General features: G+C 39.4%; 2 protein-coding genes across 2 annotated transcripts in view; both read right to left on the bottom strand.

Annotated features, from left to right (window-relative positions):
• LOC123316034 overlaps window positions 1–19,847 on the bottom strand; it is a 72,076-nt gene extending 52,229 nt beyond the window's left edge. The window contains exon 1 of the mRNA XM_044901944.1: window positions 19,267–19,847. The gene's annotated coding sequence lies outside the window, so the exon portion shown is untranslated. The remainder of the gene's footprint in view (window positions 1–19,266) is intronic.
• Window positions 1,068–1,538, bottom strand: LOC123316035 (octapeptide-repeat protein T2-like). The gene has a single exon (XM_044901945.1). The coding sequence runs from the start codon at window positions 1,536–1,538 to the stop codon at window positions 1,068–1,070; it is 471 nt and encodes a 156-aa protein (XP_044757880.1).
• Window positions 19,848–20,536: the final 689 nt, after the last annotated feature.

Consider the following 20,536-nt stretch of genomic DNA (forward strand, 5'->3'; position numbering starts at 1 on the left):
GAAAGCAGAGTGGAGTGAAGGCAGGAAACAGGGAAAGCAAAACATAGAAAAAACGAAAAAGAATAGCAGCGGAGAAGAAAAAAAAAGGGTAGGAAGAAACAGGTAGAGAGAGAGAAAGATAAGGAATAGATAAAGCTAGGGCATAGAAAGAGGCCAAGAGAAAAAGCGGGGAGAAAGAGAAGTAGAATTAAAGCAATATAAATAGTGAGAGGGAAGGAGAAACGAAAAAACAAAGAAATAGAAAAGAAGACTAAGGTGAAGAGCTGATAGGAGTGCGAGGGAGTGAGTAGAAAACGAGTGAAACTGTGTGAGGGAAAGAGTCAAAGAAAAGATGCAGAGAGTAAGGGACAGATAGAGAGAGATATAGGGACAAAAAAAACAAAGTGTTGAGTGAGGCAGAGAAAGAGAGAGGAGGGAAGAAAGAAGAAAGTGGGAAGAAGAAGAAGCAAACAATGGAGAAACTCATTTTGCGAAAGGATTGGTCTAGAGGTTGTTAAGATAGAAGCCTTTTTCGCAAATTCTTTAGGTTTTTTTAGTGCTTACAACACCAAAAAGGTTGAGAACCCACAGGAGAGTCATGCTGTTGCCTCTGATGACGTTGCAGAAGAAGTCCGCAGACTTATTATTACATTATGAGAATTTAAGATTGACTAGTGAAGATTTGGTCTTCTTCACAGAGCCTAAAAATCTCATCTGCCGACTCTGCCATACGGTACAAGTGACATATCTACAGTGCCTTGTCAGAGCTCAGCTCGTGACAGCTTCAGTAGTTTTCTGGACAGTTCTAGATACTAGCACAGTATGTTTTCAGCTGCTACCAGGAGGCATATTGTACAGAACTTTCTCCTAGTAGGATTCCTGGTAAGCTCTCAAAAAGACTTGCTCCAGTACCTCGGCTGGATAGCAGCTGCCATGACGTGTTCTTTTCCATCGAAGAGTTCAGATCCACTGAGTTGCTCTCTTCTCCACTTTCTCATTACTCCGCTTTCTCTCTTCTGCGCTTTCTCTTCTCCGCTTTCTCTCTCCCACTTTTTCTCTATCCCACGCTTTTTCTTTCCCTACTTGCACTATATTCCACTTTCTTTCTCTCCTGCATTATCTTTCCCCCGCTTCCTCTCCCCCAATATATCTTCCCCACTTTGACTCCTCATTTGTTTTCTCTCATTCATTTCGCTCTCCCATTTTTCTATTTCCACTTTCATCTCTTCCCCTTTCTTTCTCCTACCCATCTCTCCCTTCCCCCTTTCTCTCTTATCCCTTTCTCTCTTCCTCCTTCCCCCTTTCTCTCTTCCCCCTTTCTCTCTTCCTCCTTTCCTCTTTCTCTCTTTCCCCTTTCTCCCTTCCCCCTTTCTCTCTTCCCCTTTTCTCTCTTCCCCCTTTCTCTCTTCCTCCTTCCCCCTTTCTCTCTTCCTCCTTCGCCCTTTTTCTCTTCCTCCTTTCCTCTTTCTCTCTTCCCCCTTTCTCTCTTTCCCCTTTCTCTCTACCCCATTTCTCTCTTCCCCCTCATTTTGCGTTCTGTTTTTTCTCAAAATACACATTCGTCAATCGGTTGCATACTGATCCTCCTGAAATCAGAAATAAGCCATTTTTCATTCGTGCGAGTGGATTTGTCTAGCGAATGATTGTTTCCGAGAATAGCTTCATGATTTGACGAAAGTTCGGTTTCGCATTATGTCGAATCAACAAGTTTTCAACGTTCTTGATCGAACCCTCCATCAATCTCCATATGTAACAAGTTAAGGAATGAAAACAATGGTCGATGTTGCCTTTCACGCCTACCAGAAACCCCTCAAAATCCAGGATAAGCCAGCGTTATCCCCAGAGGTTCGCACGCAGGCACAAACGCGATGAATGAAAGATAAATAATGGAAAGATTTGATTTGCAAAAGGTTCCCTCCGGCCCAGAATTCCATTTCCAGTTCCACCTTCGAACTTTGGTGATTTTCTCATTAGGAACAACTCCAGAACTTCCACTATAATCTTCCAGAAGTATTGAGACAATAAGAATTTGTGACGTACTTCGTAACAGACAATTCTGGTTTTAATTCCCAGTTTGTGTGGCATCGACGTCCTCTTAGATGAGCGTGGTTGCATTTAACACCTGGGACTATTGTTCTGGTTGAACTGATAACCCCGTAATGGATGAACGAGGATAGATGATGTGCAATGTTCGACTTGGAATTAGTTGGGGAGTTTAGTTTTCGACATTTCGGTGGTTTATTGTGATGGAAACTGTTTAGGGAGCTGTTCTGAAACTACCAAATTCCATATACGTAGTGGTTAAGGGGGAGATTAAACAATATGGGGCCAGTTATGGATGATATGGCGATGTTGATGGATGAAGGGAAATTTAACGATTTAGCAGAAAGAGCATCAGTTCTACCACTGTACCTAGTTGTCGTTGGGGATACAAGCCACGAAATTTCATAGTGATCGAAGAGAAACCTTTCAAGTTCAGTATATAAGGAACTGCAACGCGGAAAAAAATTAATGCACATTCTGAAAATCTCAATTTTAATGAAAGTTAACTCTACATTGACTTTATAACTTATTTTTATGTTCTCTCGGGAAGGTTTTGAACGAAACGAGACACATTGAATGGAAGAAAAATTCAGGATTTCACCGAATCTTATGTAAGAGAAGAGAAATGAACAATTTTCAAAATACTGAAATGCTGATAAGTGATTTAATACTTGGTATTTCCACCCCTTGCGTTAATTACAACTCGGCAACGACGGTTCATACTCAAAATGAGTGATCTCAAAATGTTCTGATCTAATCCTTCCCAGATTTCTCCGAGTTGGATTCCTAAGTCATTAAGAGTAGCTGGATGATTTTCTGAACTTCTCAGCCTTCTATTGAGGTTGAAACAAACCTGCTCAATCGGATTGAGATCTGGACTTCTTGCTGGCCATTCCATTCGAGAGACTTCAACCTCTTCAAGGTACTTCTGAACGATGCGCGCACGATGGGGTCTGGCATTATCGTCCATAAAAATGAAATTTTCACCAATGTATGAGGCAAATGGCACTACATGCTCTTCAAGAATGTTCCTTATATACTTATCAGCATTCATAGCTCCATTATCAACGACCACTAGGTCTGTGCGAGCAGTCAAAGATATTCCACCCCATACCATAATCGATGCTCCCCCGAAACCAGTAGTATTCAGGAAATTGCACTGAGCATATCTTTCATTTGGACGTCTGTATACAAGGGAACGTCGATCACAATGGTAGAGGCAGAATCTAAACTCATCTGTGAAGAGAACTCTTTCCCAATCGGCTTCTTCCCAATGGATATGCTCTCTCGCAAAATCCAAACGCGCCCTTCGATGGGCTGGTCTAAGAGCTGGGCCTCTTGCCGCGACACGAGGCCTTAAATCATATTCTCTGAGGCGATTTCTTATTGTCTGAGTGCTAATTTGCACCTCATGAGTTTGCTCAAGCTGAATTTGAAGGAGGCGAGCGGTTGCAAACCGTTGTCTCAACGAAGAAACTCTCAAGTAACGTTCTTGAATGGCAGTTGTTACCCGTGATGAACCCTGTCCTGGTCTTCGGACATTCATACCTGTCTCCCTGAATCGCTGCAACATTCTGGACACACTTGTATGGGAAACTCCAAACCTTTCTGCAATTCTTGTGTATGTCCATCCTTCTTCTCGCAAAACTACCGCTTGGGCACATTCCTCTTGGGTCAAATTGCGTGTTTCGCGTTGCATAGCGATCGAGTGTAGAAAATCAAACGAAAGAAAAACTATTGATCACTAAAATTGATCGAGAACAACTGATTTTAGAATGGAGCCAATACATTCAAAATCTGATAATATCATATTTTTTTATTCCTGCTGGGAAAAACCATCTGTATTGAAGAAAACCGTTGAAAGTGGATAACATATGCATGCATAATTCTGATAAAAATAATTATCATTGAGGACACCTTCAGTTGTAGAATAAATTTGAGATTTCCATAATGTGCGTTAATTTTTTTGCGCAGTGTAGTATCTACATTCTGCTGCTTTCGTGTCCACATGGAGGTCATCCATAAAATTAGTTATCTGAAAATTAGGAAAGTTGTGCATTATTGTGAATGATACCAGGGTACTTAATAGCAAAGGTTTTTCCAAGTGCCATCCACATCTGGTGTTATTGCAGAGATCCACTCATTCTTCATCCTGTTCCTTCTGAAACTCGAGAACCAAATGGTAATGTATCAGGAACATAACACAATATTGTCTCCTACGAGATCTGATCCTCCCTCGTCTAAATTTTACGAGGTATAATCTGATTCTGGCGTATTTCAATTATATCCGGAAACGTCCAACGTCTACTGAATATGCATAACCGGCACAATGTATCAATTCCTGAAGGATTATAGCGGCGTATACACATCCTAGATGCCGTACATACGTATCATCCCCCTTCGTACGTATTGGAGAGCAGCGAAGAGATACGATCGCTAAATTTCAACTCCCCGAATATCAGGTCGTTCGCTACAAGACGACAGAGAAAACTGCCCGATTTATGCCGTATTTTACGGCATCGGAATTTATGCATTGATGTACGAGACGTGAATTCCGAACGCTCGTTCCTATCGAACGTTGACGAGGTGAAAATTTCCACGAGATGAATACACCCAGCTGATAGATTGTCTCGTTTTGGCCACTTTATATCGGATCGGTTTCGTGCCTGTCTGTTCGGTACGAATTCCGTCGTATTTCAGTCGAAGATTGGGCTGCCATGCTTCTATACACAGGCTGTAAAACCCATCTTATAATTCCCAGAGGGGCAGACTGCTGGTCTCCTCCTAAAGACGATTCATGGTCCTAATGATTCCAAAACTTTCGGAGGTGCAGGAGCAAGAATCTACAGTCCCTGGCCAGTTTATTAGACGCACTGAGGATTTTTTTTATATTTAGTGGTATTGCCCGAGGAAAAAGCAGAATATTTGAATTTCATTTCCACAGAATGTCAGTTTTATCTACGACTCTCATTAAATTGTTCTATTTGGCATTTATTTTTGATGTTGTAGTATTAGTACTTAAGTATGAATCAGTACTATGTCTTCTAGTGGACGTCTTGCATTCTGCAGGTTCGGACGTTATTTCGATAATCCACATATGAAATCATTATCTTCGAATGCAGAAAACCGAACAATTCTGCATTGATAGTATGAAACTCTCATAGCTACACAGGGTGGCTCAGCAAAATATTAGAATTTCATGTTTAATCATCAATAAATCAATATTTTTTATTGAATATGATATATTATATGTGAAAACCATTTACAGATGAAGTATATGTAACATATACATTCAATTTAATAATTCAATATTGAGATTTTGCATCGAATCAATGCGTCTAATAATATGGCCAGGGACTGTATAGTAGCCAGCAGGAAGAAGGTAGAAGGTAAAGAATTGGCTTTCAGACCCCACAAACTTCCAGGTTAACCCTCGAAAAACACTAAAAGAATCATATTATTTCATACAGGATCTCTTATTTGAATACACTCCTCCTCTAGATCTCTAGGAGCCAAGAGAATCATGATCTTCCACTTAAGGTGATTAAATTTCCTTCATCCATCCTCAGAGTCACCCATGTGAAGGAGATGGTATCTGAACCGAAAGTGATTCGTACGCAGACCTACAATGACTCCAAACTCATATCGTGCAAGAGCTTCTTGACTTGAATGGGAAAATTTCACCAATTTTGCGACTTTGGGTATGTCTTTCTAGAAGAACTTCTTGATAGCTACGCTGAATCCTTTTTTTTCACGCTCTAGGAAAGTATTGGTCTAGAGGTTGTTGAGATCGAAGCCTTTTTCGCAAATTCATCAGCTTTTTTTATTTCTTATAACACCACAAGGTTAAGAAACCACAGGAGAGTCATGCTGTTGCCTCTGATGACGTTGCAGAAGAAGTCCACAGACTTATTTTTACAATATAAGAATTTAAGATTGACTAGTGAAGATTTGGTCTTCTTCACAGAGCCTAAAAATCTCATCTGCCGACTCTGCCATACGGTACAAGTGACATATGTACCTACAGTGCAATGTCAGAGTCACCATCACCCGAATCTCAGCTCGTGACAGCTTTAGTATTTTTCTGGACAGTTCTAGATACTAGCACAGTATGTTTTCAGCTGTTACCAGGAGGCACATTCTACAGAACTTTCTCCTAGTAGGATTCCTGGTAAACTCTCTCAAATACTTGCTTCATTACCTCGGCTGGATTGCAGCTGCCATGACGTGTTCTTTTCCATCGAAGAGTTCAGATCCATCGAGTTGCTCTCTTCTCATTACTCCGCTTTCTCTCTTCTCCACTTTCTCTCTCCCACTTTTTCTCTATCCCACGCTTTTTCTTTCCCTACTTTCACTATATTCCGCTTTCTTTCTCTCCTGCATTATCTTTTCCTCTCTTTCTTTCCCGCGCTTTCTCTACCCCAATATATCTTCCCCACTTTGACTCCTCCCTAGTTTTCTCTCCTTCATTTCGCTCTCCCATTTTTCTATCTCCACTTTTATCTCTTCCCCTTTCTTTCTCCTACCCATATCTCTCTTCCCCCTTTCTCTCTTCCCTCTTTCTCTCTTCCCCCTTTCTCTCTTCCCCCTTTCTCTCTTCCCCCTTTCTCTCTTCCCCTTTCTATCTTACCCCTTTCTCTCTTCCCCCTTTCTCTCTTCCCCCTTTCTCTCTTCCGCCTTTCTCTCTTCCCCCTTTCTCTCTTCCCCCTTTCTCTCTTCCCCCTTTCTCTCTTCCCCCTTTCTCTCTTCCCCCTTTCTCTCTTCCCCCTTCCTCTCTTCCCCCTTTCTCTCTTCCCCCTTTCTCTCTTCCCCCTTTCTCTCTTCCCCCTTTCTCTCTTCCCCCTTTCTCTCTTCCCCCTTTCTCTCTTCCCCCTTTCTCTCTTCCCCCTTTCTCTCTTCCCCCTTTCTCTCTTCCCCCATTCTCTCTTCCCCCTTTCTCTCTTCCCCCTTTCTCTCTTCCCCCTTTCTCTCTTCCCCCTTTCTCTCTTCCCCCTTTCTCTCTTCCCCCTTTCTCTCTTCCCCCTTTCTCTCTTCCCCCTTTCTCTCTTCCCCCTTTCTCTCTTCCCCCTTTCTCTCTTCCCCCTTTCTCTCTTCCTCCTTTCTCTCTCCCCCCTTTCTCTCTTCCCCCTTTCTCTCTTTCCCCTTTCTCTCTTTCCCCTTTCTCCCTCCCCCCCCCCTTTCTCTCTTCCCCTTTTCTATCTTCCCTCTTTCTCTCTTCCGCCTTTCTCTATTCCCCCTTTCTCTCTTCCCCCTTTCTCTCTTCCCCCTTCCTCTCTTCCTCCTTTCTCTCTCCCCCCTTTCTCTCTTCCCTCTTTCTCTCTTCCCCCTTTCTCTCTTTCCCCTTTCTCTCTTCCTCCCTTCTCCCTCCTACCTTCCTATACCCAGCTTTATCTCTCCAACACTTTCTCCCTTCAGAATATGATTGCTATTATTATTTCTCATGTAGGCATGCTGCCGATAAATGTGTCTCATCTAGAGCGTCAATATTGCGGCTTTTCCTCCGATTGATCTTGCCATAGGAAGCCATATTTTATTCAAAGCCATCTTGTTGGGTCCCCATTGTTACTCACTCTACAAACAAGTAGACGTGGCACAATAATACGAGCTGATACTCCCAGCGCGAGCAGTCCTCTCCTGTCAGTGTCTCAATTACCCCAATCGATCAGTTCTTCCATCACGAAACGCCTGAATAGAAACCTCGGGAGTGCGTCGAAACTCCAAACAATCCATCTGTTGTTCGATCGCGTAGTATCAACAGCGATTCCTGACGAATGACCTCCCTTTCGGCAAAGTTTGCCTCGAGATTCGGTCGGACCATTATGCTCCACCAGAAACAGGATTATTGTTACTCGCGGGCCGACAGGACAAAAGCGCTTTGTCCCGGCCCTTTTGAAGGGGCCAATTCCTGCTAAAGGATTGTCATTTCGCAGTTTCAACGCGTACGTTATCATCGGATTGGGGAAATTAGATTTCTGCCAGAACTTTTCTGGAAAACTGATGTAAAAATTGCCAGTTGAAGACTGGAGTTTCAAAGCCTGAAATACAGAAATATTTGTATGAAAACGTAGTCTCCACTTGTTGATAATTCATGCCTGAAAAATTTCAATTTCACGCAGCATTAACGGAGCTATTCAAACTTCGGGTGCGGTTAATTAATAAACCGTGAAAAAGGATGCCTTATAATCCCTCTCAACTCGATCATCGTGGCACGTTGAACGAGAAAAAAAGCCTTTAAAGAACTCCTCTTCTGCCGTTAGAAATTCAGATTAAATTATTCACATCCCCTTCATAAATATAAATTTGGCACCCGCCAATGGAGAGTTAAGCATCGACTGGAGCGTTCTAAAATTGGCCAATGGGTCATGCATAATGAACAAGTACACCGGGGAAAATGTAACAGTTCGAGAGGTTTAACTCATTTTAGCACCTGGAAAATTTATTTCTCCAGTTCCATTTGGAAGGACGTTAATTATAGCTCAGAGGACTGTAATATGGCTGACTGGGACAAATTTTAAACGGACAATGACTCGAACTCATCGGCAAACACACTGCGCAAAAAAATTAACGCACATTCTGAAAATCTCAATTTTAATGAAAGTTAACTCTACATTGACTTCATAACTTTATGTTCTCTCGGGAAGGTTTTGAACGAAACAAGACACATTATATGGAAGAAAAATTCAGGATTTCACCGAATCTTATGTGAAAGAAGAGAAAAGAACAATTTTCAAAATACTGAAATGCTGATAAGTGATTAAATACTCGGTATTTCCACCCCTTGCGTTAATTACAGCTCGGCAACGACGGTTCATACTCAAAATGAGTGATCTTAAAATGTTCTGATCTAATCCTTCCCAGATTTCTCCTAGTTGGATTCCTAAGTCGTTAAGAGTAGCTGGATGATTTTCTGAACTTCTCAGCCTTCTATTGAGTTTGTCCCAAACCTGCTCAAGCGGATTGAGATCTGGACTTCTTGCTGGCCATTCCATTCGAGAGACTTCAATCTCTTCAAGGTACTCCTGAACGATGGGGTCTGGCATTATCGTCCATAAAAATGAAATTTTCACCAATGTATGGGGCAAATGGCACTACATGCTCTTCAAGAATGTTCCTTATATACTTATCAGCATTCATAGCTCCATTATCAACGACCACTAGGTCTGTGCGAGCAGTCAAAGATATTCCACCCCATACCATAATCGATCCTCCCCCGAAACCAGTAGTATTCAGGAAATTGCACTGAGCATATCTTTCATGTGGACGTCTGTATACAAGGGAACGTCGATCACAATGGTAGAGGCAGAATCTAGACTCATCTGTGAAGAGAACTCTTTCCCAATCGGCCTCTTCCCAATGGATATGCTCTCTCGCAAAATCCAAACGCGCCCTTCGATGGGCTGGGGTAAGAGCTGGGCCTCTTGCCGCGACACGAGGCCTTAAATCATATTCTCTGAGGCGATTTCTTATTGTCTGAGTGCTAATTTGCACCTCATGGGTTTGCTCAATCTGAATTTGAAGGAGGCGAGCGGTTGCAAACCGTTGTCTCAACGAAGAAACTCTCAAGTAACGTTCTTGAATGGCAGTTGTTACCCGTGGTCTACCCTGTCCTGGTCTTCGGACATTCATACCTGTCTCCCTGAATCGCTGCAACATTCTGGACACAGTTGTATGGGAAACTCCAAACCTTTCTGCAACTCTTGTGTATGTCCACCCTTCTTCTCGCAAAACTACATCTTGGGCACATTTCTCTTGGGTCAAATTGCGTGTTTCGCGTTGCATAGCGATCGAGTGTAGAAAAACTATTGATCACTAGAATTGATCGAGAACAACTGATTTTAGAATGGAGCCAATAGATTCAAAATCTGATAATATCATCTTTTTTTATTCCTGCTGGGAAAAAACATCTGTATTGAAGAAAACCTGCGAAAGTGGATAACATAGGCATGCATAATTCTGATTAAAAAAAATTATCATTGAGAACACCTTCAGTTGTAGAATAAATTTGAGATTTCTATAATGTGCGTTAATTTTTTGCGCAGTGTAGAAGAAATATTGAGGAAGGTGATCCATCACCCAAACTTACGAATTAAATACAATCAAATGGACACAGACGGTTCAAAAACTCGTATATTCGAAGAAATTGCCAATTAACCGAAAACATCGAATCAGAAATGAGTCTGTCTAGAAAATTCCTCGTCCCATGTCACTGGCGATGTTTTGAACTCGTTACAGAACTTCATCAAAAGTTCTCGTCAATCTTAATTACTGGACCTGAAAGGGAAGACTCTCAAATTTTCCTAAGCCCATAATGAACTCCGGAAATTTGACCAGGGTGTGGGCAATTTCATGAAGTTTTCTCTCTGAAGTTGCGTGTCCCAAGGGTGTACCTTGTGCGTAATGAATAGATACTGTAGAAATGATATAAATTAATCCGGTACCCTTAATTTATTAGTCACTTCCCACTTCTTGATGATTTCAGAGGATTATCACTTTTTTTTCAAATGTTGGAGACGCAGGACGATCTTTGGATGAATAAGTGCTGAGAGAGCATCTGTTTGAGAAAAAAATCTGCTTGGTTTCCATAAAAATCCAAGGGATGAATCCTGGAGACAGCTGAGGAGTTTTCGTCCCTCTTTTTAACGAAAGTTTATCTCATTCGCTTCCCTGCACATAAGAGATTGATATCAATCGCGAATTTAACTCAAGTTAAATAGAGTCTTCAAAGGGGTCCAATTTTCCGGGTCTAAATCCAAGGTTCCTCGATCTAAATGTTGACATAGCAGAGAGCCGATAACGTACACAAGGGGGTTATGTTGAAATAGACTTTCAAGATCGAATATGATGAACGTTTAACTATCCTATACGAAGATCTGAAAGGGAAAAAATCAACTATGCAAATTCGTTCCAGTGCATACAAACAGAAATCTGTATGGGGGAGTCGAAAGAGAGCTTTTTCTTGTGTATGTCGAACGACATTAAAGATATTGCTGCCTGTGCTGCAAGACTGAGGAAATATCAAACTACAGGGGGTATGAAAACGTATACTTCATTCAATTTTATTGAACAGTCGGTTGGCCATGGAAATTTGACACATTTCACTCTGTATAGTACGAAAATGTGGGGTTATGAAGCTTGTCAAAACATTTTTGGGTTTCAAATCAACGCTATGTTGCCCGTTCTACGTAAAAGTTTCTGTTATTACGTATTTTATCACAATGTCGAATCTCTTCGGAAAATATGTGACGAACATAATTGAAGTTTATACAAAATGTTTGAAGACATACCAAATCCAGTTATTTACATGGAAAATACAAGAGATCAGTATAATATCACAATATGCACTAGCTTGAGGAGAGTTAATGTTCGTTATCTTCTTTGGCTTACATCATTTGTAGATTTCAAAAATATTAACCCGAAGATGAAATGCATATGATGCAGTGGTTGGGAATGGGTATCTCCCGAAGGAATTAACAGATAAATACAAAATGTTAAATTCTTCAACAAAAATCATCTTGCATCAATATATAAGTAAAAGGAATTAAAGGAAGTTTCAAGTTAAGAAGCAACTTCACCGTTGAACAAAAATTTCACATGAATAAACAAGTAACAGGGCAACTTGCGCGTATTTGTGGCTATTCATCTTAATACATTGATGTAATTATAATAATTAGGTATTTATTAGTACCTTAAGACATTTACATTGTATAGGACAAGTCAAATGAAAAATAGAAAAATCCATTTTAGGGAACTTATTCTCCGATGACATTTATCGAAAATCCTGTAGTTAACTTTTCGCATTAATTCACTCAAACATAAAATTCTGAAATGCCACCACTTTTTTGGGTCTCCCAATAGAAGGAAATTTTTTGTCATCCTCTTCATTCACAATCTTTCTGATTGAGGAAATATTCAGCTGAAATGTAAGTCTTTTAGACTCAGATGAAACATTATATAAATTCTCTTACCTTGAATATGTTCGCTACCGTCTGACGTATTGTGGATTTTAGAATATCAGGGTATAACTATTTGAATGAGCGGACCTGAATTCTGAATAGCACTTCCTGAAACCCTGTCTCTTTTTTCAATCACTTTCGACATTTTCGAATTTTCGTAAAAAAAATTGATATTAGTTGTGGCAACGGCGTTATGACATTATAACGACATTTCATGAGTGCCAACCTAACTTCGTTCTAGTTACAAAAACTTGAGAAAATTATTTCATGGCCAACCGACTGCTAAAATAAATTTGAATGAAGTATATCAGCAATATTTGGGTAAGAATTCCACTGAATCTGTGAGAATAAGACCCAGGCTAAACATACCTTGTTATTCGTTGAGTTTCCTTCAGCCCTCCCATATCTTCTTGTCGTTGTTTCGTTACAACAAGAGCATCTCCAGGTGAGTGAAGACTGGAGTCTCATTATCCACCTTTGACATGTTCTTATGATGAGAAAACACAGGTTGAAGATTTAATTTTGGCACCGTCCCTGGACTAGGAAATCAACATGTGAAATAGAGCGTCAAATCAGTCCCCGACAGGGTAAACTGCCTGCGAGAGTGTGTGGGCGTAGCGGTCAACCATAGAAGGTTGATTTATTGGACCCTAAGGCTGCTAATTCTGGAAGCTTGTAACATTTTTCAAATGAACGACCATAAACGGTCCGAACCGGAGCGCCATTTCAATTTTATTCATCATACATGGGTCAGAGAACCTTTCCCGATGGGGTTTTTAGCCCAAATGGTCTAGGATATCAATCCTATCGAAATATAGAGATGTGACATATACCTCACATGTCGCATTGGAAAAATCTTAATTCTGTAGGAATCTGGATCCCCGAATATTATGAAAACTATATTTTCACCAAATACAATAAGAAATCTTCTGACTTCTGACTTGATAAAAAATCTACGACCTTTTAAACTTTTTTTCAGTTGAGGAAAGAGATGATAGTCGGATGTAGCCAAATCTGGTAAATAAGGGGGGGTGTTCTAGTAATTCAAACCCTAAATCACGAATTTTCTGCATGGCAACATGAGATTTGTGTGCAGGGCCGTTGTCCTGCAAAAACAAAACACCTTCGGATAGCTTTCCTTGTCTTTACTCTTTAATTTTTTTCCCGTAGAGTGGTCTGTAATGCCGAATAGTAACCTCCGGTTATTGTTCTACCCTCATCCAAAAAATCAATCATGATTACTCCATGGCAATCCCAAAAAACTGAAGCAAGAACTTTTCCAGCAGATTTTTGGACACGAAACTTCTTAGTTCTTGGAGAACCAGAGTGTCGCCATTCCATCGATTGTTGGTTTGTTTCTGGATCGTAGAAATGTGCCCAAGTCTCATCAATAGTAACAGGAGTTTATGAAGTCCACATCGTTTTCAAATCGAGCACAGATAGAACGCGATGCTTCTACCCTTGCACGCTTTTGATCAACATTCAAACATTTGGGGATCCATTTTGACGTCCAAATTGACGTGAACTATAGGATGAACGCGTTCGTATCAAATATTCAGTGCTTCAGAAATCCGTTTTAGCCCAATTCGACGGTCTGATAAAATCATGTCATGAACTGCATCGAATTTTCGGGGACTGACACAGAAACTGGCCTTCCCTATCGGTCATCATCTTCAATGGAAAATTTACCTCTTTTGAAGCTTGCAGTCCAATTTTTCACGGTCGCATACGAAGGACATTGATCACCAAGGGTACTAAGCATATCTTTGTAAATCTGCTTACCTCTTAACCCTTTTACAGGTACTTGATGATGGCTCGATACTCTAATTTTTCGATTTTCACAATTTCGGTGGACATCTTCTTCCTTTTAATTCATTGAGTAACTCTGGTTTACTTTTTTGGCCTCAAACTTCACACTGACACTTCTAATGAGTTATTGTTAGTTGCTATAGTAACGCAATATTTTTTTATGCATAGAACTGGTCTAGTCTAACTACTATAGATATCAATACATCCTTGTACATGTAGATTTTCAGCTTTGATGTGACAAATGTGGATTTTATCCACAATACATGATAATGAGTGTATTAGGTTGAAAGATTTCTTTCATCTACTCCTTACAGAGTAGGTGTTCCTACGTATGTTTCCAGGCAATCTCCTCAGTGGTAAACTACAAGGAGAAACCACATAATCAGGTAGCACTGCAAGCCGTTTCTATTTATTACAGTACATAACACGTATACGTTTCGAGATTAGCCAATTCAAACTTCACACCCACGAATTGATTACACAGATAACCGCAACCAAACCGCTAATGCACTGGGTGTCCCTTACACCCTCTTTCCCTTATTTGCCCAACAGATTATAACTAGGGGTTTCACTGGTTGCGATTAATGCCTTGTTGGTCCTGGAGGTCCTTAAAATTCTCTCGAAAGCGAATTTGATACTTCAAATTGTTGAACTAACCTTCGAAGCCGGGATGGAATGAAAATAATCGATAAAAGAGTTTTCAACAGGAATTATAGGTGTAATTTGGATTGAGTTGGGGAAAATTCCGTACTGGGTGTTCTGTTTTGTATATAACTAGATAGGTGAAATGCACAACACAACAAATGAAAATTTTTATGGTTTTTCAACACCCTCTATCTTTTGAACCGAGCTGATTCGGAAAAAATGGTAAAGGAAAAAAGTGTTTCTTTTGACCTCAAGAATCTACTGTTGAAATATTTCTAAGAGTCAAAGACTCACCCTGTATTGAGTGACTTTGAAATGTGAATTCCCAGTCCTAGTCATTCCAATTGAAATCATCGTTTGTATGTTTCTGTGGAGAGACCAATAATAATCCCATCTACAAATCGTAACTAAGAATGGACAACTTAATCCTCAGACACTATCAAAAGATCCAATCTAAGTTATATTCGGAGAGGTCTATTCGAGATATCTGACTGCTTCTCCTATTCTCATTGTTTTAAAACTAGGAGCATCGTAAAGTACGATAGAAATGAAAACAGAGTTAATCTCTTCAGTTCCATTAAACTGAATTGGGTTCGTTTACTGTACTCAGAGTTCATGTGAAGAATAACAGCCAATTGATTCAGAAATGTTCGTTCGCTTTCTGTATCCAGAAATATTAAACGGAAGTGAAGTTTTGGTAAATATTTTCCGATTGGTTGTTAATTCAGAGTCAGTTCTAGCATTCGGTAATTGGCAATTGCTAAGGATATAGCAACGCATACAAAATCACCTCTTTTGTTTTTAATTTTAAAAAAAGTTTCAATCTATCAAGCAACGAGTTATGGTTCCTACTTCATAATGTTCAGCTTATTGTTTAAGTTGCAATCTATTATAGAAAATGTATTAATCATTTTGTTTTCTATAATAAATATTACAATATAATACTAATTGCCAATTGCCGAATTCCATGCCAAGAATTTTGCACATTTAGAGAGTCTAGAAAGAAGAAAGTCTAGATCGAACTATCAAAATCATTTACTCCATTGATCCACGGTTAACCCAATATTGAGGTCTGACCTGTGTGGTCAGAAAAATAAATAAGTTCTTCACAAACTGAAACACGAAGAATATTGATGTTTTTTCGTCGTTTTCACCTTAGGTCTCACCTTGTCTGTGCCTACTACGCTTTGGAAAGTGTAAATTATCGCCTATTGCCAATAATCGAAGGGCGAAAAGCTATTCTTCAAATACCCTGTACGAATTAATGGCCGAACACTGTTTTCATAACCTGCTTCCTGGAAAACGTGCATGATTTACGGTTGTTCTGTTAATTAAACGACAAAGGCCCCTTTTGTAGGCAGTACATTGCTGTTTTATCCCGAATCAAAATGAAACGGTGATATCTCACGGGGGTTTTGCTGGTGCAGAATTGTTTCGACGTGGTTTGCACCGATTAAATTATTATCTGAAACCGATATGAGCGTGGAATTTTGCTCGTGTAATAGGTAATCGATATGTGTGAAATTCTACATTTTTTTCACGGGGTCTGAACCACAATATACAGACTGAGTCTTTTTGAGATTTTAACAGCAGATTCTTGGTGTTAAAAGAAACATTTTTTTCCTAAACAATTTTTTCATATTCGGCCCAGAAAAAAAATAGGGTCATTTTGAGTTTTCAGAATGTACTACCCCTGGAAGAACAAAATCACCTTCAGAATAACTAGCTGAATCTGTGACACTACACATCTGTGGATCTTTTTAATAGTTGCATTCGGTCAAAGTACCCAATTTATCGGATTTCACAGATATTTTTCGTTTGTGAAAACGGCGCATTATACGAGAAGATATGAAGAATACTTTCATTTTACAAAACGTTCAAATATTCATTAGATAGCGTCAAACTTAGTTTCAAGAGTTCGGTTCTTTGAATTTTTGGTATTTTTATGGTACGTATTGGTTATAATGAGAAAACTAGAAGACGTGGGTGATATCTTGTGTTCGAAAAAGATTCATCAAATAAATGAAAAACTATATTCCGAAACTCATTTCATTCGATAAAACCATTTGTGAGATAAAACTAAGAATAACTTTTTTATGGTTTTTCAACAGCCTGTATCTTTTGAACCGATGCGATTCGGTAAAAATGGTTAAGGAAAAAAGTGTTTCTTTTGACCTCAAGAATCTACTGTTAAAATATTTGTACGAGTCAAACAGTCACCCTGTATGTACAGGGTGGCCAAAATTCGTTTGTCTACTGAGAGGATCTCGAGTACTATAGCAGCTAGAAGAAAACGGATGACACATTCTTTTTTCATGACTAATCCAAATCTGGAAACAAAACCGCCTATCATTTTTAGTTTTCGAGTTATAAAAAAAAATTGAGATTTTGACGATTCCGAAAAGTTCTCATAACTTTTTTGTCTCTGAAGTAACAGATCTGAAACTAAATCTTTTTAGGCACTTTCATACGTAGAATCTACTGACAAAAGATTTTTTTCCAATTCAAAAATAACAAATTCAATAAAAGTTTGCATTTAAAAAAATTAAAGTTCACCTAATGAACCATTAGAACTTATAGTTCTTGAGATCCTCTCAGTAGACAACGAATTTTGCCCACCCTGTACTAGGATGTGATGAAAATTCCTAGAATTCTCTTCAATTTCCACTTCAATTGCCCATAAGGCACTTTTTTCAGAATTGCCATCCAGAAAATGGCAAAGTTATAACAGTCGTCTGATCGAAGTTTTTGTCCAACAAAGAAGTTCGAATATCCCTTTTCCAACACTCCATTAATGTCGGGAAGAAGCTGGAGCAAAGGAAAAATCCCAGTATATATGAAAATATACACTCTGTGAAGCGAGGGATATAAATAATTCAAACGAAGTTTCCACACAGCCTTTACGAGCAGTGTTCAGATCTAGAACATAACCTTAATAACGATATATCAGTAGTGTCCACGATGCATGAGAATTATTCACTTTTAAACTAAACACATGCAGCCATTTACTCATAGTTATGTGGGGAAACACCCTCCAGGGGCTAATCAATTTGATTATTCGAACAATTTTGGGAGTTCCATGAAAAACAGGTTGCAAGTTTGATGCTTTCAAGTCTTCGAATTTTCGTTTTTCCATAAGTATGGAGGGAAAAGGAATGCTGTAGGGTGAATTGAGCACTGACTTCCCTTAAAACTCCCTTCAACTGTTAGATCGCTCGAAATTACTAAAGGAAAGGTTCTGGACCTTTTCCAATTCTGTAGTCGACCAACAACAAGTGCTCTCGATGATTTCGAAGATGCAATTAACCACCTTCAGCGCGCTAATATACTCCCTTCAACTCCCCATAAACGCCTCGGTTTAATTTCATAACAACGGGTCGCAACTTGGCGAGACATTAATCTATCAGATTTTCTAGCAAATTTTAGGACTCTCAGCCTCTTGCGTGTTTCATCAAAGGGAATTGCCAAGGGGCTGGAGTTATTTCCCATAAACTACCACCCTCCCTTCGGTATCCGACAGAGAATTCCATACGTAGTGAGATAAATTGTTATCGGAGAAATTTAGGGGTGCCTTCTCAAGGAGATGATAAGTTCTGCTTAATTTCCAAGTAATTTCGATGGACTCATCTATATTTTCGGCTGAGGTGCTCTCATAATTTTATCTGATAGGTTTTTACACTTCTCACTTTTTATTTTTCATGAGATAGGAGGAAAACGCTGATCCTGTGATAAATAGATGCCCGATGTTGATCAAAGTAGTTCAAATCAACGCTAGATTGATTAAACTGATACAAGAATGAATTCTTTACTGTGTTTCCATTGTAGAAAATTTTGCAAACGTATTTTGACAGCTTGAGCGTTATCTGTCACTTAGTTCGTTTTAATAGTGAGCTCCATTTTGAGAGTTCTTCCCAAGTAATGTAGAGAGAATAGAACTCTCGAGTTACCAGGACTTCTACTCTAAATAACTTGAATTGTGATCAATGAATAGCTTCATCACGAGTTTGTGCTCATCAGGACCTGTAGAAAGCTCGTTGTCTATGGCAGGTTTCATTCATTGCTCGACAGGAGGCTGATAACACGTTTGGAAATGTTGTATTTCGAATACATACAAAGCTTGTATTTTCCCAGCTCTGGTTTCATCGGCCAAATCAACTCTTTGATGCTTCAGTCGTTTCCTTCCAGATCACCAGTAGTAGAGAGGTCAAGGATATCGTTTTCAGCTCCAAAAGTATGTTTTTCTACTCCCAAAATACGAAAATGTGACATTCCATGTTTCTATTTCCATAAACGATCATAAAATAACCCAACGCCCATAGAATTAGACGCTCAAGTCAATTTGACAACAGTTGTCAGTTTTGGGAGCAAAGGTCTACAGTTAGAATTATGAATTCGGGAATAACCGTTGAGAAAAATATTCATCTTGCGAGGTTGCGAGGTCCACTCTTGAACCAACGAAAACAAAGTTTTTCCAGTTGAAAAACTGAGCTCTAGAGTGTTTGACCTCCAAATGCTGAATTCTTGCAAATCTTCCAATAATTCTGCATTGAAGCTTGCACACGATTCATGACCCCCACATGGTGAAAGCAACAGCTACCCAAATGATGAAGTAGCTCGACCAAACCAGTGCAACAGAAGCCCAACTGGATGTCATCTGGCAATCATCGATCCATACTGCTCCATATCTGGAGAAACATTGTTGCGCTGGAAATTGGGCAACAAAACTTTCTCCAACATGATGTAAAAACTGTTTTGAGGGGTTCATACCCATAATAGTCTTAAATTATTGCATGTGACTAAGATAGAGATGAAGGTTTGTGATATGAATGGTGGGTACCTTTGACTCTAGTTGGGTACGTCCAAACTCTCCTAAATCCTCAAGGGTCGACTGAACCAGAACTCAACAGTAAATCGCATACACCGCACAGCGGACCACGAAACTTTTTTTCGTTTAAACTCGGCTTTAACTCACAGAAATCTGAATTTTGGGATCCGAAGAAGGCGGATGTCCTCGAGGTCTTCCTCATCGTCCATAATATCGTGTTTATCTCACGCGGCGGCAGCTTATGGATGGGCCGCCGCTATTCTGCTGCCGCCAAACGACTGGCGGTGTAGTCCTGCTGTTCCCATTTCTTCCCCGAATGCTCCCTGCGCAAGCCGTCCTATCTCAAGAGCCGATACTGTTGGAAGGTTCTGAATAATGACTTATTTCACTTAGTGGCCCAGTATGGGATGGCCTGATTAAAAGGAGACACCAGTTGCTCCTTTTTTGAGGAGGTAAAACGTTAAATGTTTAATTTAGTTTTGTTTGTTCGCAAATAAGGCTCTTCATTGGTTCTTTAAAATTGAACCAAAGGTCCTTCTAACAGTAGAAGGGTAAAACAACATGGTCAGTGTACTGGGTATCCCAAATTGTTCGATTTTGTCTGTTTCTTCTTGAGTAGATATGGAAAAACGTTGAAAGGAGTCCTTCAGGCTCGATATTCGTGAAGAGTCCGTTAGTAGATAACGAAATTTTTATAATTCGTCGATTTAGAAAATGTGCAATAACTTCTTCATTTTCGAAAATATCTAAAAAGTATAAGAACTTTCTACAAGCACTTATTCACAGGGAAAATAACACTATATCGAATTATTATTAAGAATTGTTATTATAGTGTTGAGGAATATCTTGTTTCAGTTCATTGTAACCTTATTATTTGTTGCCTTTTTTGTTCACTTCTGTTTTGCTTCTTTATTGACTTGTCCTATACATTTTCAATGTCTCAATTGGATTAATAAATATTACTATTACTACTATTACTATTACTATTCATTTTTTTCGATGTTTTGTTCTAAGAGTGGAAAAAACTTCGTTATTCTGAATACGATTGCTTTCTTTCTTCGTTTTCATATCATACAGAAAAACATTGCTTTTCAAAAATATCCAGGTTGAGTCTTTGGCACGTACAAATATTTCAACAGTAGATTCTTGAGGATGAAAGAAACACTTTTTTCCTTTATCATTTTATCCGAATCGGCTCGGATCAAAAGATACAGGCTGTTGAAAAACCATAAAAAAATTTATTTTCAGTTCAATCTCATGAACGGTTTTATCGAATGGAATA

Source organism: Coccinella septempunctata, chromosome 6 (genome assembly GCF_907165205.1).
Source record: "Coccinella septempunctata chromosome 6, icCocSept1.1, whole genome shotgun sequence".
In the NCBI taxonomy this organism is placed as follows: Eukaryota; Metazoa; Arthropoda; class Insecta; order Coleoptera; family Coccinellidae; genus Coccinella; species Coccinella septempunctata.